A 21,880-nucleotide genomic window follows, 5' to 3' on the forward strand; every position below is an offset into this window, starting at 1 on the left:
ATGTTATTTGGATAAAATTATATAAAAATAAAATATTTTAAGAATAAAAAATAGAATAAACTTTTTTTCGATATTTTTAATTTGAAATATCCATGAAGCTCTTTTTTAATTTTTGCCATAATAATTTTATCATATATGTAATCTCATTATAGACGTTCTCATAAGACGGTGAAAGTATTTAAATATATTGTGACATATAATAATATTTTCATAAAATACGATGCACAGAACCCACTTTACTAAAATATTTTGTACATATCATAACTCAAATTATAATTATTGGCTCCAAAGATAATATTTATATTGGTCATAATTATTCAACGATTGAATGCAGCATTTGATCCACTCCACTTTTGTCGACAACGAAAATGAATAAAAGATAAAAAAAAACTTATGACCAAAATGGTGTAGTTGTCTCATTCAGAAATTTCTTAGGTGCCAGAATTTAATAATGGATGTTTAAAAAAAATTACACCCGAGGAAGATTCTGTCCACACCGCTATTCCTGATTAGTAACGCGATCTCGCAATACGATGACCGTCGGTGTATTCACCCTTTTTCCGATATATTATAATTAATATAAATTTTGAAATATGATGTGATAAATTTTTATAGTAAAATGTAATTATATTTATCTCATATATCCATTAGTGAAGGAAGGTAAATTATAATTTTAATTTATAATCAATCAAACGTCAAATGGTTAAGAGTGGATGAAATTTGTTCCGGAGAATATACGTTATTTTAGATATTTTGTTTTAGGTTATGGGATTGGGAAGAAAAGGTAATCATCATATTGAGAATTACTCTAATCCTTAGTCTTACCGACGGTTAGCCTATCTCCTCTGTGATCAGCGGTCGAGTTAGACTTTGTTGGTTTTTTCCCTATTTAATGGCGATTAGTTTCCTCTCGCTGATTCACACACTGCTTCGGGAACCTTCTTTCTCGCTCCCATTTCCTATCTTTCGGAAAAAACAGGGGTCGCCTGAGGTAAATCTCATTTCTTTTTCCCCTATAGTTTAATCCATTTATCAAAGGTATACTTTCCGATCTGAAATTTGTCTTCCATCGTATTGTTGTTTTGTTTTCGATCCTTAGGTTTTATCGCTTTTTTTTTTTTTTTGTCGATTTTAACTTATGCGGCTGCTTTGATTTGATTTGGTGAAGAAAAAGTGGAGTTTTCTACTGAGATGTGATGGGTTCTCTGTCTATGATGGAGCGAGAGCTGAATTCGACTCCAGTTTGATGGTATTTGTTTAGCGTTTAGTCTGGCGATTGTTGAGTTGCTTTTCTTTTTGTATCTGGAAGACGAGATCGATTGCTTCTCATCTAGTGGCGATGCTACTTATTTTGAGACATTTAATGATGTCTTTGACCGTGTGTTTGATGTCTGCTGTGTAGAACACCTAAGGAAATGGTGAAGGCTGTTGCTGTCCTGGGTAGCAGTGAGGGTGTTAAGGGCACAATTTACTTCGTCCAGGAAGGAGATGGTGAGAAATCTCTTGAAATATTACTTGTGGAATGCTAAATTCCTTTCAGATCTAGGGTTTCAACTTGAACCATTTTGATTTTTCTGTGAATTTGTGATCCGATCTGATTTTGGGATGTAAATCTCTGTGATAGGTCCAACCACCGTCACCGGATCCATCACTGGCCTCAAGCCTGGGCTTCATGGCTTCCATGTGCATGCTCTTGGAGACACCACCAATGGATGCATGTCAACTGGTAAAATTATTTACCTTTTCCTTCATGGCGATCTACTGAGTTGCAAGTTTCTGATTGAAAGGATTAAATTACTGATTATGTACTCATGCTCTTGTATACTGCAGGGCCTCATTTTAATCCTGCTGGAAAGGAACATGGTGCTCCTGAAGATGAAAACCGACATGCTGGTGATCTAGGCAATGCCACTGCTGGCGAGGATGGTAAGTTGCTTTATCATCAGCTCATGATGTTACTTTTGTTATCTATTTTTACCCATATTTACTATAATGTTTTTTCTTGTAACAGAAAAAAAAAATCAAACTATGGCTTGATCAACATTTTTAATTCTAGTGTTTTGATTTATTACCATGTTTCAGGTATTGTTACCGTCTCAGTTGTTGATAGCCAGGTGACATGCTGCATCCTTGATTAGTTTTTGTATTACAGCAATTTTTTTTTATTATGCTACTATTTTGGTCAAATTGTATGGTATACTGAGATTATTGTATTTATCAATGCAAATAGATTCCCCTCTCAGGACCGAATTCCATTATTGGGAGAGCTGTTGTTGTCCATGCTGATCCTGATGATCTGGGCAAGGGTAATTCTTACTTTCCTAAAATCTGTGCTAACTTCTTGTTCTATTAGCTGATTATCTTTGTCCACCATTGCCTGAGATTACTTCCACTTTGAAAACTGTGTTATTAAACTATTCTGCTACTTCTGTGTGCTTCGGTACAAACATGTGGAGCAATTCTCTCTCTGTTTTTTTTCTATCTTAATTATTTGAAACATTTTCTCTGTCCTTGTGAATTATCTTTCATGGTATGCAATTCTATTTTGATAACCATAAAAGTTTGTGCTCAAACAAAACCAATGTCTTTGGTATGCATAGCAAGGTCACCGTGCCCATAACTCCCCTCGCATTACGAGGAACTATACTTTGTGGATTAGAGTGTTGGATTGTTAGGAAACAACACACACAAGAATAAAATGTAAGAAGAATGAGAATGCTAGGATGGATGTGAGACATTACTAGAATATTAGATATAAAAAAATATATCTAAAGACAATTTTGTAATGATAAAACGAGGCCACATAGGTTCAGATGGCACAAACATGTTAAAAAGCTGACTACTAAATTCTAGTGATAAAATAGTTAAATTGATTATAATGGTTAATGAAAAAAAGGTAGATAGACCTAAATAATTATCATGCCCTTGGTGAGCCTCTCCCCATTATTCGACCTAGAGAAAATGCTTGTAAGACATCCATGTTTGAGATTCATAGGATACAAGAGCATTACACACTAGTAGTAAACAAAACAAGAATAATTTATTATAAAAAATAAAACACCATTTAATTGCATTTTTTTTGGTCCTAAAGCATCAAGTTATGTACTAGTCTCATAATCATCAAAAGAAAGTTAAGCAATGAATAACAATAAGACAGGCAAAAATTTCACAAATCGCAAACTTTTTTAACTCTAGTGGCAATGGTCTTAAAGCAACAAATGTACTAGCACCTAACAATCTTACTCAACACCATTACCACCCCCCTATGGCTGATCTATAAAAGTAATAGTACAGGATGCTAATCAAACTGGTACGAGAGCATTACGAGAGGTCAAAGCAAAATAAGTTTTGTAGAAACAAAGTAAGAATGAATAAATGCAAATGCTCCGTAACACAAGCCTTTTCATCAATATAAACAAGAAAATTATACTCTGAATATCATATAAACCTCCATACTCACACACGCAACTCATCCTCTTCATAAAAAAGGATGGAACATCAAAATCAAGCTAAATGGGTCTCTCATTGGAAGTATAATAGTTGTATTAAATACTAACATCCCTACCCTCACTTCTCTCTGCTGCAACTTGCCTACCTAACAGGAAGCACATGCTAAAGTAGAGTGGAACAACAAGATTCATGAAGCCAACCTAAATAGTTGGGGCCAACATGTCTTGTGAATATAGAAGTTGCATTTAAACACTTGCAAGATAAACATGTGCCAAGATAGGCTGTTGTACCCAATGGTCCTCCATGTTCCTAATCCATTAGCCTCTTCTTACCTGCTCAATTAATAATCGCTACTGACGTACATGATATCACATGTATCCTGTGTTTTTTGAGTTAGTGTTGCTGACAAATCATTTACTAAACAAGCATCTTTTTTGAAACTCTTACCAACGATATTTTGGAAATCATTTTGTGCTGTTAGATATCTCTTAGTTTGCCATTTGATTTTTTTTTTGTCACTCAAACTGATGTATTTATCTTGTCACTGTAGGATAGTTTTCAGACCCCCACTGTTTGATTTTTTATGCTTAGATGCTGCCCTAATTTGCTTAGCTTATTTAGAGACCATGTTTTGTGTTTGTCTGATTCAAGTTAAACTTATGGTTTGATTCCCCATGTAACCTGTAGATACCATAAAAAATACACACCACTATTCCTACTTTAAAATACCAATCTATTTTCTCCCACTTCGTTGCTCAAATGCTGTTTGCATAATCCCATAAGATGATAGGATATTTCAGTATATCTTCATTAAACTTTTTGTTTTGGTAACTATGTTTATATAAGAAAGAATTCATACTTGATGTTTCTTCCATTAATAGATATCTAATTTAGCCCAAGCAAGTACGTAACATTTTAAAAAAAAAAGGAAGAAGAAGTTCTCTCTTGATTTTATTAGTCACTGATGAAGTAAATAGTTGTGTTGGCATTACTGCCTGTTATGCTTGGGATAATAACACTTGGAATTTGTACTTTGATTTTGTTTGATTGATCTGACCCAGCCTGCATAATTTGCTAGTCACATCTCTTGCATTAGCAATCTAACTAGAAATCGTGTTAATTCCTAGTCACAATACTCATAGGATCAAATCTGCTCTAACAAGCCTTCTTGTGTTCTTAGGTGGGCATGAGCTGAGCAAGACCACTGGAAATGCTGGTGGAAGAGTTGCCTGCGGTGGGTAGATTCTTCCATTTCAGCTGATATTCTTCTTTTGTCAATCCATTCCTTTTCCTACAACTTGGGAGTCCAAATTTTCGTACTTTGAGACTAATAACACAATTATCTTGTTTTCTTGTTTGTTTCGTAGGTATCATTGGGCTTCAAGGTTGAGTTTCATATTCCCAAAATCTGTCGGCAATGAATATCCCTTATTGCGCTGCAGCTATCATTTCCTTTTACAGCTACTCTGTCAGTCTTCCTTAGAACTTGGCTTTCCTGGTGTCAGAATAGTGTTAAATAAACAGGGTAAACATTTGCCTTGCGGAATGCGAACTTAATGATGTAGAACTCTTTATTCAGTACTCTCCTTTTGGATTATTATGCAGTTTAAAATTGGTGTTGCGTTCCGTTCTCTTCTGGTTGATTTTGTTTTAAACAAATGAGTTTTTGCAGTTTAAACTCAAATTTGTTGTGCTTGTGTGACGTTAGGATCTAGGGCACAGGGATCTGCAATCTGAGCACATTTGGCCGAGCTAAATACATGAGGCCATATCATACAGTTATCGTTATTCTTGAACGCCCCTTTCAGTGCACCGAGGGTGGTACATGAATCGATTACGTTTTGATAAAACTTATTTACGTTTATTTAATTTATAAATAGTCCTAAATTTTTTAATAGTAAACTAAACTAATTCTATAATGTATATTGATTTACTTAATTATTTTTATTTAAAAAATTTAAAATGATATATAATTTTTTTAAATACAGTATATTTAAATTAGAATCTAAGATATATATTTGTTTTTATAAATTGAACATAGTTAATATATTAGAATTTAATATATCTTTTATAAATTAAACATGATTTTTTTTATTTGACTAATCAATTAATATAATGATATAACATTTAAATTTAAGTTTAAAGCTCAAACTCATACAAAATAAATCAAATAAATAAATTAAGTTAAACTTAAATAACTATTTCAAAAGATTACTGATAATAGCAATTTTATTTATTTTTTAATTTAAATTTAAAGACGATCTATATTCGAATTAAGCATTCATTTTAGTATAATCATTTTCCCTTAATATACTATATTATATAAATTATGAAATAGTATATTATTCCAATTTTAATAAAATAATTAAAAAATTTATTTTTTATTATGGAACAGACATACCAATATGCATGTATAATAACTTTTCTTCCCCTTCTATTTACTATGTCAATAGGATTTGGATTCTATTTATTCAGTCATCAACAAAAAATATTGTATATGGATTTTTGTTAGTATTTTTTTCTTAAGTATAATTATAATATTTTCAGTCAATTTATCAATTCAAGAAATAAAATTCATTTTACGTTGGACTAGACTCGACTCAACTTATCAAATAACTTAAACTGGACAGCTCTAAGTGAACCCTTTGAAACGCCAGCAAAGGTTCATTTTGCACGCTCGCCGACGAGAAAAATTCTTGTAGCGAAAAAAGTTTCTCAAGCATCCCGAGACACGATAATTATTATTTTTTATTTATTTTTCAAGACAGATTATCTTACCAGAAATGGGGGAAAAAACAGCGCCCAGCTTATTTTTCCTTTTAACCCCTGCCCCTGCCCCGGGTACAACTCGGAGCGCTGTCTATCACAGAGACACGGGGGCGAGAGCAAGTCGGAGCTCTAAACAATGACCAGCTTCGCGTCCCCGTCGCATCCCGTAAGCCTCGCCTTCACACCGTCTTCCAATAATCATTCTCTGCTCTCTTCTCCTCCTCCCAATTCGATCGTCTCCCGAAAGCCCCAATTCCACATACCCGGACGGCTCCGACCCAGCATCCGTCAACACCGATCGCCGTGCCTCGCTGCATCCACCGCCGAAAACGCCCCGGAGGAGGAGGAAGAGGAGGCGCCGGTCCGGGAACTCAAGGTTCCCGTCGCTTGGCTGACCCCATCGATTGCCCTACAGGTCTGCCCTAGTCATGAAAAATCGTTGTCCTTGCCTTCGATTAGATGAATTGTAGGAAAAAAAAAATATGATGCGATCTTTGATCTAGCAAACCAGTCGAGATACCACATCTGATCGAAATTTCAGGGACTTCTTCGTTTTCATTCTACTTTCATCAGGAATCGGAGTGGCTCCGAGCCGCTTTGCACAGGTGGTTGGACGACGAATACTGCCCCGAAGAGACCAATGTAGACATCAGCAAGGTCGCGGCGAGATCGTACCTGGAATCGCTGATGGAGCGGCGGTCGGAGCTGGGCGAGATATTGCTCAAGATGGCGAAAGACTTGGAGAGCCAAGTTTCGTTCCGAGAGAGCTTCCATGGGGCGTTCTCATCGGCCAATGCGGCCATCCATTTGATCACTTTGAGGATCGGCTCCATGGCTGATTGACCCCGAAACAGATGAGGCTTCTTCAGGAATAATAATAATAGCAAATTTACTGAAAAAGAATACACGATTAGCAATGGACAATGTGACGATACAAGTTCACGTATGACTTGAGAGTTTAAAATCACGATTTTTTTTGGGTTAGCACTGTGTATCTGATTTACTGTCCTATTTCCTGAAAAATTTCGGTGGAATCTGCCACCAGCGGCTGTACACAGCTGGCCCCGCGACTATTTATGAGAATGTAAATAGGGAAATTGGTTGGACACCGTGGGCAAGGTTATTTTTTCTCAATGATACGGGATGCGCCATAGCAAGGAAGAGTAGTAAACATAGAGATCAAAATCAAAGAGATATGATCCATGAATCATGTGAAGCCGGCCAAATGGGATAGCAAGGCCGGCCGGATGGCATATCCAGCCCAAGCGGACGGGCAATGCTAGACGGGCGGCATGTTCGAATGGCCATGCTCCGGAAACCTACAACGGGCGTTTAGAGACAATAGTAAATCCTCTGGATTGCCGTCTCGGTCGACTGAACGTTATGGCCGATCAGATGAAAGACAACTTGTTGATAACGAGAAAGGCGAGTGAAGGAAGATAACTTTATTTAGTACGACCGAGCTGGGATATCTTATTGGGACATGTCTGATGTAGTGTGTGTTAAAACACGTTTCATAAACATGCGCAACGGAAAATAAAACAATAATAATTCCTAAATTATTGCATCATACGCACCATACACATATAAGGATATAACATGTCAAACATGATCGCATAATTAAATTTTTGCGGAAAGTAAATTGGCAGGTGTACATTACGAATGACCTATAACGAGAAGGGCATCAACCGTAGCGACGTTGTCGAACCTCGTCTCTATTTGTGTCTACGTCGAGCTCCTCAAGACAACTCATTGAGTATAAGCCTTTTCTTCGGAAGTTATTAGCTACAAGCGAAGAAGAGGGATTAAGAGAAAGAGGAAGAGAAGCACACAAAGAAGAGATTTTTTTCCTTGTGGTGGTCACGACAACAAGGGGAAGGGCTTCCCCTTATTGGCGGCGGCAAAGAGAGAGGGGAGAGGGAGAGGAGAAGAGAAATTAGGTTAAAGTTTTCCAAAAACCTTATAAGCTAATTAATGATCTCATGTGTATAATCTTCTCTCAACCATATCAATATATAACCTGTTGGTTGCTACTCGGAAAACCTATAGGTTCCACTGTACAAAAATTTTGTACAAAGGTCTGAACCTTTTCCTAGCTACCATGTGTTCTTTTAAATTAAATTTTGGATCGCCTGCGGAACTTAACACGTTTGATCCAAAACTTAATCTATTTGTTCTTTTAGGTTTTGACTTGGATGTCCTGCGGAACTTTACACGTTCGACCCAAGTCTCCTTAAGTTATTAATTCCATTAAATATTAATTTCCATAATTGGTTCCCAGTACTGACGTGGCGAGGCACATGGCCTTCTTGGATATGGGAGCAACCACCACCGACTAGACAAAACCTTTTATAGAAAGCTAATATTTAATTTCCTAAAATAACTTTAGGTTAACCAAAGAGAACAATCAAATCACAAGGAAAAGAAAAACAAAAGAACACAGCATCGAAAAAAACATATTCGAAATTCTAGAACGTAAGCCTCTTGTATTTGGTATTATTTCCATAAATAACTAGCATGATGCGGAAATAAAAATTACTAGTTATACCTTGTAGAAAAACCTCTTGATCTTCTACCGTATTCCTCTTCTAACCTCGGACGTTGTGTGGGCAACGATCTACCGAGATGAGAAACCACCAACCACCTTCTTCTCCTCCAAGCAAGGTTCGGCCACAAAGGAAGAACTTCACCAAAGAAGAAAACCAAAATACTAACCAAGCTTCAAGAGATGCTAGCTTTCTCTCTTTCTTCTTCTTCTTCTAAGTAGTATCCGGCCACCACAAGAACTCCAAGAGGGATGAAGTATTCGGCCACCACAAGAGGAAGAGAGGGAGAGGATGATGGCCGGCCACAACACGAAGGAAAAGAGGGAGAGAAAACAATAGAGGTTGTATCTCATGAAGGCACCCTCACCCCTTCTTTTATATTCCTTGGCCTAGGCAAATTAGGAAATTTAATTACAATAAAATTTCCTCAATTTCCTTGATATGATTTAATTGAGAAAAATAAAATAAAATTTCCCAAATAAACCTACATTGGCCGGCCACATCATTGGAGAACAAATTGGACAAGTTTCAATCAACAATTAAAACTTCCTAATTTGTTTTCGGAAATTTTAAAAAATAAAATTTCTCTTTAAAAATCTCTTCATGGTTGATAAAAGGAAATTTCTATAATTTTAATTTTATCAACATGTGAATAATTTTAAAGAGAAAATAAAATATCTCACCAATCTACAAATAAGGAAAGAGATCTAATCTCTTTCTTTAATCTTTTGTAGATCTTTTATAAGAGAGATATTTTAATTTAAATTCTCTTTAATAAATTATTTCTTCCACATAATAAAAATTAAAATTAAAATTCCTTTTTAATTTAATTTGGCCGGCCCCCACTAGCTTGGGTTCAAGCTAGGGCCGGCCACCCAAATTCATACCTAGGCCGGCCCTAGCTTGTTCCCAAGCTAGCTTGGCCGGCCCCTATTGGGTGGGTATAGAACTCTATAAATAAGAGGCTATGATAGGGACCGAGAGGAGGAATTGGTTTTGGTCTCCCGATAAAATTAAGCATCCCGTGTTCGCCCCGAACACACAACTTAATTTTATCAATGATAATTCATTCCACTAGAGAACTATCATTGAACTACCGCACCAATCCCAAATTACATTTTTGGGCTCTTTCTTATTATGAGTGTGTTAGTCTCCCTGTGTTTAAGATATCGAATGTCCACTAATTAAGTGAGTTACTGACAACTCATTTAATTAATATCTAAGTCCAAGAGTAGTACCACTCAACCTTATTATCATGTCGGACTAAGTCCACCTGCAGGGTTTAACATGACAATCTTTATGAGCTCCTCTTGGGGACATTATCAACCTAGTATCTCTAGGACACAGTTTCCTTCTATAATCAACAACACACTATAAGTGATACCATTTCCCAACTTATCGGGCTTATTGATTCATCGAACTAAATCTCACCCATTGATAAATTAAAGAAATAAATATCAAATATATGTGCTTGTTATTATATCAGGATTAAGAGCACACACTTCCATAATAACCGAGGTCTTTGTTTCTTTATAAGGTCAGTATAAAAGAAACGACCTCAAATGATCCTACTCAATACACTCTAAGTGTACTAGTGTAATTATACAGTCAAGATAAACTGATACCTAATTACACTACGACCTTCTAATGGTTTGTTCCTTTCCATTTTGGTCGTGAGCTACTGTTTATAATTTATAAGGTACTGATAACATTATCTTCTGTATGTGACACCACATACTATGTTATCTACAGTATAAATTAATTGAACAACTACAACTAAATGTAGACAATTTGACCAAATGTGATTCTTTATTCAAAATGAATGTTTACAAAGCTTAGGCTTTCAGTATACACTCCAACATAACCCTCATTAATGAGTTGAATTATAAAGTCCAAATCTAACCCGTTATCCCTTAACTAAAAATTAGCTCATTATCTCCTTAGTTTGGTTCACAACTAAACCAAGTTGGTTTATAACTAATTCATGATTAAACCAAATATGGTCCAACTCTTCCAAAAGAGATGTGGCCCATCCATGCTTCCATTGCGACAAATATTTCCATATTTGTCTTATGTGTGGTCCAACAAAAAATTTATCTCTTGATCTAAGAATCTTATTCTTTAATTTTTTTTACATCTTTTAGAGACTTGTTAGTGCATGTGACCCAATAGGTTCTCGGTTTATCTTGGTCGTTCATAATTAACTACTTAATTATAGAACGATCATGAGTGACACTGATGAGGCGAATCTGTCACATCCGCTAATCAAATTGTACAAATGTATATATTCACTGAACCCCTTAATTTCACAATAATGTTGTAGTAACGAGCCCAGGATCGATCCGAGGAACCAACGGTAGAATGTAATTTAGGATTGTCTTTTATTCCTATTTTTTTGGGGTTTTCGATATAAAAATGGAGTTGGGGGGATTTAAACTTTGAATCTAAATCTAACAAAGGAAAAACACAGCAATTAAGAAATTAATCTAAAGCAATAGTGAAATCTACTTGTGTGCCAATGAACACTTATGTGCCAACAATCAAACCCAAACGCATTGTCACTCTACGTTTTGATTAAATTATTAACACACACTTAAACTAAATATGAAATTACAAGACAAAAATAAAATTTAATCTAAAGCATGATTTAAACCCTAATTTGGAACTTAAACTCTAAACCCTTAACCAAGCATCAAGTTAACTTAAACTAAGCTTCAATTAAGTAATGAAATACTAAATTACTGCTAAAAACATAACAAACAATTAATGAATCCAATCTAAGCTATAAAACAGAAATGAAAAAGAACTAAAATGAAATAAAATGGTAAACCAATCCATTCTCACAATCAATCTCACCAAAATTCACACTCAAGCCGTCACACAAGAGGCCAAAATCGAGACCACCCAATTTCGGACCTCAGTGGAGCATCTAAGCTGCGTATCAGCTCAAGGAAGGTTCAAAAACGCCGACGGACCACCCCCGACGAGCTGAAACAACCCTAAACCCAAGAAAATGCCGAAAATCTGGAAATCTGCCTCTGGATCTGATGGAAGGCTATGGAATGCGGATGGGCATCGGATGAAGCTCAATAACGGCGGCGGACCACCTCCAAGCGTCACTGATGGGAATCGGAGCGCAGATTTGGAAGACCACCTCCAAATCTGGCGAAAACAGAGAAGTCGCCGTGAGCAGATTTTCCGCCGGAGAGAACACTCACCGGTGCTCCAGATGATCGGGATGAGCTGCTAAGAAGTCTTCCACCAAGGTAGAAGCTCGGGAGGATGATCGGAGAAGGAATGGCGGTCGGAATCCACTGGAAATCTCGCGGGACGCGGCGCTGTGCGCGGAGGAGTCGACGACGGAGAAAGGCACTGTAGCTTCTCATTTAAATCAGATCTGGATCTGATCGGACGGCTGAGATTGATTCCGGGCTAAATCAATAGTGAAATGTCATCCAAAATCCGATCCGAAGGTACTGATGTTGGTCTAGGGGTCTGGATCTACCCTCCCGTAGGTCGGATCGATCAGATCATCACTGGATAGCCCAGATCTGCACAGTCTTCAATGAACGACCCAAATTAATTCGGGCTGGATCAATGGCTGGATGAACTCAGATCTGGATCAAAACTTCTAGATATTCATAAATGGCTTAGATCTGCTCCCCATTAAGTTTGATCGGCCAGATCTTCAACGGATGGTCCAGATCTGTCCTATTCTTGATGAACGGCCCAAATCGACCCAAAGCTTGATCTTCTTGTTTCAACTATGATTCGAGCCCAATTTCGGTCCAAATAGATCCAAATCTAAGATCCTTTGATGCCTACAAAATAAGAATCAAATATTAGTATCAAATAACACAAAAAATAATATCATTTGCAATTAAGTCCAAAAATACACACTATGCACAAAATGTGATGTAACCATGATTTACCTATAAAATCAACCTCAAAACCATGCATAAATGAATCAAAATAATGCAGTAAAATCATGGTTATCAAATCCCCCACACTTAGTCTTGAACGCCCCGTGAAAGTAAAGAAACTAAAAATCATCTCCATAGAAAATTTCCTAGCAATACCTAAAAGATAGTAAAAAGAGTTTAACTAAGATCATCTTAAAGATCACAAACAATCATGAATACAATCCAAGCACTAATCAGTAGGTATGATAGTTTCAATCCAATTGAAAAATTAAGCAAGTTGCAATCTCATAAGGGATTTACCTATTCTAGCTCTCACACTCAAAATTGCATATAAGTGGAGCTCTCTCAATGCAACTCACAACATTTCACTACCATAAGCTTGCTTATTTTCTAATTCTCCACCACTATAAACATAGCATACATGAATCAAAAGGATTTAATCAACAAGAATTGAAATAGAAGCAAAAAAAAACAATTGAAATGGATGAAATAGGCAAAAGAAAAGGCATTAATGAAGAAAATTAGAAGATGAGAGTATTGGAGGAGTATACTTGATGAGTTGACCATTTTGATGTGAAAAGAGATGAATACCATTTGTTTTTATCAATTCAAAATGCCAAGCTAACCTCCCCTCCAATTTAATAACAAACCAAAAATCTTGATACTCTTCCTTCACCTTTGATACTCTTTTGATGTGCCACATTTTTTTCCTTTCCTTCACTGTGTTTACTGAATTTCCACTTCAATTCTATCACTTCAAAGCTAAAACCATCTCACAATAATTAATCAACAAGAACCCCCTCCTCCACACTTAAAATTTGGCCGTCTCGGACAATAAAGAATCACATGCTTTCCAATTCTTAACACACTTCAAAAACCACTGTTTACTCTGTTACTGCTGCAGAATTCTTTACTTTCTCTGCATATCCGAATACAACATGAACAAATAGCATTACAAATTGGGCATTTAACTTGGATTAGTCACTGTCCAAGAAGTACATAAGAGAAGGTGGCACAAAATATGATTGGTAGTGCATATTCTGAAATCTGAAATTTAAATTTGCAAACAGATTTTCAGAAATTCATTGTCATTATCACAGCTTCAAATCTGATAAGTGATTCCATTATCCAGCATAATTCATTTTCAGAATTGGAAAGAAAGAAACACCAAATGATAATAAAAGAACAAAAGCTTCACAAAATTCTGTTTCAGCCAATGGCAGCATCATTTTTCTGTTCTGTTTCTCTCTAGTAATCTGTTTCCAAATTAATCTGTTGAACATGATCAACTGAATTGAGCAGAATTCACAGAACTGTAGCATAAAAATCAGATTCTGCAACTTTTTCAATCAACAACTACTTGCAGATTTTCAATCAAACAGATTTTTACAGATTCTGTTCAGTTCTGTAAAATTCTGTTCTTTAGTGTCCAGAATCCTATACAATGAAATTTAAACACCACGTGAAGCTCTGAAAAATAGTCAATTGATAATGAATCGAAATGACTTTAATATCAGTCATCTCAGATCAGTAATAGCCAGAAAACTTGGCACACGAAAATTGAATGTCCTACTTGAGTATCACCCTCTAATCTTTCCTTCCAACAGAACCTTGGAATTTATACTTGGCCGGATTTTGAAGAAACTGTAATACCTTTCAATATCTACCCAATTTACTCTCAATCTCAATTACTTTCTTACACTTCTTAGGCTTGGAGACACTGCAACATCAATTCCAAAAATCAGATCTACCTATTGCTGATGTCTCTACTCTTCCTTTGAATGAATGACCTCACTTGCAATTTTGAAGATCAGCAGGAATCAGAATCATAGTTCTGTTTGCAAAAATTAGCTTCAACAACACAATTTGGCACACTAACACTTAAGTTGGTACATTCTTTCACTCCTTGTTTATCTTGTATACTTCATTTGAAGAAAAGTTCTATTATCACATATGTCAAGGCTTCAACTTCCATTTCAAAACTTCCTCAAAAACAGCAACAATAATGTTTCAAAGACTGAGCTTTCACTTCACATAAGACATAGTTCATTAATATCCTAATGTTTATCACATAAATCCACAAGACAAGCTGAAAATTTCCGAAATCAGGTTCAATTCAAGGTCCCTTTCTGTTCTGTTCCTTCTTGTTGTTCCATTTCTACATTTAAACTTCAAAAGACTGAGCTTTTACCACTATTCCTTCATGTGTATTTAACACTTGTTCCGTGGTTGAATGGAAAATAATTTCATCTATGTAATCTATGCAACACTTCCTTTTCCATACATTTCATTTTCTTCCACAGATTTCTACATTTCTACAGCTTTAAAGAATTGTTCCTACTCTTCAGCCATAGCTTTTGAAAACTCTATCTAGTAAACTCATATAAGTCATAGAAACACAAAGGCACCATTTGTTACTGCAAATCCCAAAGCTTCACTTAAACTTCTTAATAGTTTAAATGCTACTTCTGATTTTTGATACATCTTGGCACATAAACAATTCTGATCTTCTCTATTACTGCATTAAGTTTCAATTTCAAGAATTCTGTTCTGTTCAAAGTTGTACCTACTGAGAATTTTCAGTTGGCGCATGAATTTGGAACTAAAGAAATCAGCAATTCAAGTTGTTAGCAGCACCATCTTTTTCTTTCCATTAGAAACTCAAGATCATTATTGAAAATTTGATTTCAGCAATCTGATTTGTTACTCAGCTTTTGGTACTTTCAGCAGTTTTAACATTTCTGTTTTGCCACTTGTTTGGTACACATTTTAAACCACTGTCCTTCCTTATCTGAATTCCCACAAAACACATGCTGCAATATCAGTGACAATAATGCTGATAAGAACAACTTTAACAGTTTGCACAAGAAATACAATCCAATGCAACAACCAACTTTATCAACAGCAGCCATTTCTACATCAATTTCCTATCTATAACTCCATAGCCAACATCCAAATCCTTCCTAATACTTTGCAGCTATCAGCCTTTCGAAAACCAGCAGAATTGAAAATGTATTAATTGCCTATAGAACTTCACAGATTCAACTTGGTTTTATACTGCATTTCAGGTTTCCACCTTCAATTCCTTCCAATCGAAAAGTTCAGAATTCCAACAACAAAATGCAAAAATCAAATTCTCTGCTTTTCTTTTCTTCTTTTCTGTTTTCTTCCTCCCAATGGTTTGATACCCACAATAGATTGTAGAATATTGCAATTCATGAGTTCCCTTACTGCTGAAACTATAGCATTCTTCATTTCAAATTTCATTCCTGTGTTTGTACAGATTTCAGCTTAACAAAGATTCCCATTCAGCATAGAATGAATAAGAATTGAATTTCAGTTGTTGATGATCAGAATAATTCAAGTTTTCAGCAGCAAACCTTCAAAACTCCTCACATCTTTAATCATCTACTTGTCTCCTGCATCAACTTATCACTTCCAGCAACTTGAGATTTCAGAATTTCAGCCTTCTTTACTCTTAATTAGTCAGACTATAGAATATATCTATAAGCACTTAATGAACAAGTTTGTAGTGGGAAGACTTCAGCTTCATAAAGATTTGCAGAAAAGACAAGACCTTCAAAAGTCAAGTTCAGAACTTAAAACTGATTTCCGGATTCTGATTTTCTTCCTTCTGTTCATCATCAGAGTTTTTCTATAGGACTACACAATCATTTAAGTCCAAGGACAGCTTGATTTCACTCTTGTTTCAGTTTACAAAATCACTTAGAAGGCTCACTGCTCAAGGTACCAATTTTTTTGATCCAATATTGATCCAGTAGCTTCAAGAGCTCATTCTTTCAATTCTGTTTTTGAATTTCTTGCTTTTTTTTCAATCATTCCTCATTCTGAAATTCTGTATCAAATTTTGTAGATGCCATGGCAGCAAGAATACTTTTTGTTTCAGCACTAAACGGAATTTAACTTGAGTTTCACATAGGTTTTAAGGCTATTCTTGATTTCCGGCACAAAATGCTATGGAGATATGCAAAATCTGCATTTCTCCACATCCTCCAAAAGCTATAGCAAAACTCATATCCAGCAACTCCAAATATAAACCAAGATTTAAGCATTTTCAAAACCTTCTTGCCACAAAGTCTTGAATGGAACAACATAGTATCAAGTCTCTAAATCCCAAGCAATTGTAACTTGCTCTTGACATGATAAAACTCAAGGAATTAATTCATTTAGCATACAATCATTCATAGCAATATTTTCATCATTTTACTTTCTAGAACAGTAGCACTCCAACCTGAAAAACCTTAAGCATTTAACTACATTTCATCTTCCCAAAACTTCATCTTTGGCTCGAATTTGAATCCTGTCCATTAACAAATGAATCCAAGAATTCAAAAGCTCTAAACATCTCCCCCACACTTAATCCATTGTCCATCTAGTCAATACAACTCATCAAGAATTCAACCAATACTCCCAATAGAAACATATCAAGCAAAGATGATCAAAGGTTAAAATGCTAGAGGAGAGGAGGATGTTTCAAGAAAATTATGGAGAAAGAAATTAGAATTTATGATAGAATAAAAATGACAAATATCCTTTCTTTTCATGGATACATATGCTATTGTGACTTTGAAAAGAATCTAAGCAAATTCTAGAGTTCAATTGTTGTAAATGCATGCCACACAAAAGAATATAATCGTGTATAGACTTAAAGTGGTCCTCTCTAGGTATTTTTATGCAATCAAGCTTAATTAATCAAAATGGAATCCACCACCAAATTAACCAATATAATGCAAGAAAAGCATCAAATCATATTAAATGACCTAAAATTGATGGTCAAATTTAAGAGACTTTTACCATCTTAAAAGTATCACTAAACAATTCATGGAGACTTTTATTCAAATTGAAATTGCTATGTATGCTAAACAAAATGCAAAGAGTATAAAACTAAAGAAACGTATAACAAATTTATTAACAAAGCATGACTAAAAATTCAAAAGCAAGCTAAATCGGAACCAACTCCCCTTTAATTCCCGGTGGCTGAAGAAGATCTAGAAGAAGAAGCCACCCCGGAAGTGGAGTAATCATGGTTCCACTTAAATTCTTTTTATTCATCCTTTTTCCCTTGAAAACTTTTTCCGGAGGTCGTAGACGGTTCAGTTTTAATACCCACTCCGGAAGCTTATGTTCTCCTACAACATCAATAAAACAAAACACCTCCCACACACATGTGCGGCAAAAAGAAAATAGGAGAATATCAGTGTGGTTTAAAGATATTTCAAGAAATGAATAACAACTAATAAAATCAACAAATGGTACCTCTATAAAATTCTCTGAAAAATTACACAAAATACTCACCTTGTCATCTTGAGAGGTACCTGGAGTGGTGATTGTTACCTCTTTTTCATCAAGAAAATGCTCAGACTCTAGTTCTGGTAAATGTACATCTTTATGTAGTGATTCCTGGGTGCTTGGCTCCATAGCACAAGTCCCTACACTTACATCTTCAATTCTTGGTGATTCTTGAGGTAATGCTTCCAGTAAGCATTCCCCTACACATAAATTATCTTCTGCAACAAGACCTGCATCATTCACATCATCTAAAGCAACACTATTAGTAGAATCAGAAATCTGAACAACTACATCATCGCAACAAGACCTGCATCATTCACATCATCTAAAGCAACACTATTAGTAGAATCAGAAATCTGAACAACTACATCATCACAAATAAAACTAGAAAATTGTTGTGAAGAAATAGAAGTAGTGTCAGGCCTGACAAGATCTCCACAATCCACCTCTTCACTGGCTCTTTGTGCTTGTAACTGATTAATAGATGATGCTATCTGATCTAACTGACTCTGTATATTCTGTATCCTTGCAAATTGCTGCTCTTGATGCTCTCTCATTTGTTGCATAACTTCATTGCATTTCCACATTGATTCTTCAATTTGTTCTTGTGCATCCTCATACCTATTCCGTTGCTCCATAGGTAGGTAGGACTGAGATTCAAGCTGATAAAACTGAGTCTGAGGTTGATAATTATAATTCTCTATCCCATCTCCAAAATACGGATAATATGGATCCATGGTCAAAAAAAAATTTTCTGTTCTTACACTGAAAACACTAGCAAATAAAATTAGAAGATTCAGGAACAAATAAAATCAAACACATGGATATATAAACATGAAAGCAATCAAAACAATCCTAAGATTACCAAACATTACATATTTTAAAGTGCTCCCCGTCAACGGCGCCAAAATTTGATATTATAAACTTTTGCAACTGTCACTTGCGCTAATATCAAATTAATAAATGTATATTCCACTGAACCCCTTAATTTCACAATAATGTTGTAGTAACGAGCCCAGGATCGATCCGAGGAACCAACGGTAGAATGTAATTTAGGATTGTCTTTTATTCCTATTTTTTTGGGGTTTTCGATATAAAAATGGAGTTGGGGGGATTTAAACTTTGAATCTAAATCTAACAAAGGAAAAACACAGCAATTAAGAAATTAATCTAAAGCAATAGTGAAATCTACTTGTGTGCCAATGAACACTTGTGTGGCAACAATCAAACCCAAACGCATTGTCACTCTACGTTTTGATTAAATTATTAACACACACTTAAACTAAATATGAAATTACAAGACAGAAATAAAATTTAATCTAAAGCATGATTTAAACCCTAATTTGGAACTTAAACTCTAAACACTTAACCAAGCATCCAATTAACTTAAACTAAGCTTTAATTAAGTAATGAAATACTAAATTACTGCTAAAAACATAACAAACAATTAATGAATCCAATCTAAGCTATAAAACAGAAATGAAAAAGAACTAAAATGAAATAAAATGGTAAACCAATCCATTCTCACAATCAATCTCACCAAAATTCACACTCAAGCCGTCACACAAGAGGCCAAAATCGAGACCACCCAATTTCGGACCTCAGTGGAGCATCTAAGCTGCGTATCAGCTCAAGGAAGGTTCAAAAACGCCGACGGACCACCCCCGACGAGCTGAAACAACCCTAAACCCAAGAAAATGCCGAAAATCTGGAAATCTGCCTCTGGATCTGATGGAAGGCTATGGAATGCGGATGGCATCGGATGAAGCTCAATAACGGCGGCGGACCACCTCCAAGCGTCACTGATGGGAATCGGAGCGCAGATTTGGAAGACCACCTCCAAATCTGGCGAAAACAGAGAAGTCGCCGTGAGCAGATTTTCCGCCGGAGAGAACACTCGCCGGTGCTCCAGATGATCGGGATGAGCTGCTAAGAAGTCTTCCACCAAGGTAGAAGCTCGGGAGGATGATCGGAGAAGGAATGACGGTCGGAATCCACTGGAAATCTCGCGGGACGCGGCGCTGTGCGCGGAGGAGTCGACGACGGAGAAAGGCACTGTAGCTTCTCATTTAAATCAGATCTGGATCTGATCGGACGGCTGAGATTGATTCCGGGCTAAATCAACAGTGAAATGTCATCCAAAATCCGATCCGAAGGTACTGATGTTGGTCTAGGGGTCTGGATCTACCCTCCCGTAGGTCGGATCGATCAGATCATCACTGGATGGCCCAGATCTGCACAGTCTTCAATGAACGACCCAAATTAATTCGGGCTGGATCAATGGCTGGATGAACTCAGATCTGGATCAAAACTTCTAGATATTCATAAATGGCTTAGATCTGCTCCCCATTAAGTTTGATCGGCCAGATCTTCAACGGATGGTCCAGATCTGTCCTATTCTTGATGAACGACCCAAATCGACCCAAAGCTTGATCTTCTTGTTTCAACTATGATTCGAGCCCAATTTCAGTCCAAATAGATCCAAATCTAAGATCCTTTGATGCCTACAAAATAAGAATAAAATATTAGCATCAAATAACACCAAAAATAATATCATTTGCAATTAAGTCCAAAAATACACACTATGCACAAAATGTGATGTAACCATGATTTACCTATAAAATCAACCTCAAAACCATGCATAAATGAATCAAAATAATGCAGTAAAATCATGGTTATCATGCAGTAATTTCACAACGATCATGCAGTAAATCTCGGTTTATCTTGGTCGTTCATAATTAACTACTTAATTATAGAACGATCATGAGTGACACCTAGCAGTACATCATGATCCCCAATTAGCCGAAAAATCATATCTCAGTGAGTCGTGCCTCGTTCCTTTCACTCATCTTATGCCCATTTAGTTTAGGACATGGTCTATGTGTCTTGTCCCCACTAGGCTGACTACATTACACCTAGCTCAAGTAATATTTCCTCGTTCTACGGATTCAAATTACTCGTACATGTGTACAAGAGTCTCACACTCTTAACATGTGATATTTTGGCCAAAGACTTTGAGTAATAATCCTAACGAGTGGTCATAGGGTATATGTCGCATCGCAAGGAACGGTGAATCTTCTGTGGGCTATCCAAACACCTTTGGGCACTTCAACTTATACCCAATCATCCCGGGTCTATACCTCAATGAGATGCTTACTTAAGATGTCAAAGTATAAGTCTCCATGACCAAGATGACTTGTATATCTCAAGTCAAAAGAAACTTGCACTCGTGCTGCAGTAAGAACTTCACAGACATATCTATATATATGTAGAGAACCATATGAAGTTTTACAAAGAGAGACTCCAATGAACTAGTTACCATAACCAGTATCCATGTTTAACTCTTGACATCCCAATGTCTCTAGCCAGTGAGAAAATAGCTATTTGACCGAACCAAGGAGTATAACCCGTGCTAGTCTTATAGAATTGATGATATTCGAATGTATCAATTCGACGACTAGGGCACACTACAAGAAAATCCTCATTAAACAACACTCAAATGACAACGATTTTATACTAAATCATTGTTTTTTTCCTTTTAACAACGATTTTAATAAAAATCATTGTCTTTTAGCAATTTTTTTGGCCTACGACAATGGTTTTTAAAAATCGTTGTCTATTTATGTTGTTTTGGGGCTACGACAACGGTTTTTAAAGGCTACGACAATAGTTTTTGAAAACTGTTGTCTATGTACATTTTTTTGGGATTATGATAATGGTTTTTGAAAATCGTTGTCTATTAATTGTTGTTGAATACCGTTGTTTTTTTTTCTTTCGCTGCTTTTTCCCCTTCGCAATTTTTTGCCGCTGCGTTTTGTCTTTCCCTCTCTCTGAAATTTTTTGCCGCCGCATTCCGCCCCTTTACCTTCTCGATCCCTAAAC

General features: G+C 36.0%; 2 protein-coding genes across 3 annotated transcripts; both read left to right on the forward strand.

Moving 5' to 3' along the window:
- The first annotated feature begins 887 nt into the window (after positions 1-887).
- LOC121982055 (superoxide dismutase [Cu-Zn]) lies at positions 888-5,076 on the forward strand. 2 transcript variants are annotated; one of them, XM_042534917.1, is made up of 9 exons: positions 910-991; positions 1,169-1,249; positions 1,403-1,491; positions 1,625-1,726; positions 1,831-1,926; positions 2,083-2,114; positions 2,231-2,306; positions 4,631-4,684; positions 4,818-5,076. In XM_042534917.1, exons 3-9 carry the CDS (start codon positions 1,416-1,418, stop codon positions 4,838-4,840), a joined length of 459 nt encoding a protein of 152 aa, XP_042390851.1. In that variant the 5' UTR covers positions 910-991; positions 1,169-1,249; positions 1,403-1,415; the 3' UTR covers positions 4,841-5,076. The 2 variants fall into 2 exon arrangements, with proteins under 2 accessions (XP_042390850.1, XP_042390851.1); XM_042534916.1 differs by lacking the exon at positions 1,169-1,249 and having other exon boundaries at positions 888-991.
- A 1,178-nt stretch (positions 5,077-6,254) lies between these two features.
- On the forward strand, positions 6,255-7,272 carry LOC121983297. The gene is made up of 2 exons (XM_042536238.1): positions 6,255-6,634; positions 6,793-7,272. Exons 1-2 carry the CDS (start codon positions 6,356-6,358, stop codon positions 7,060-7,062), a joined length of 549 nt encoding a protein of 182 aa, XP_042392172.1. The 5' UTR covers positions 6,255-6,355; the 3' UTR covers positions 7,063-7,272.
- The last annotated feature ends 14,608 nt before the right edge of the window (positions 7,273-21,880 follow it).

Source organism: Zingiber officinale, chromosome 5A (genome assembly GCF_018446385.1).
Source record: "Zingiber officinale cultivar Zhangliang chromosome 5A, Zo_v1.1, whole genome shotgun sequence".
In the NCBI taxonomy this organism is placed as follows: Eukaryota; Viridiplantae; Streptophyta; class Magnoliopsida; order Zingiberales; family Zingiberaceae; genus Zingiber; species Zingiber officinale.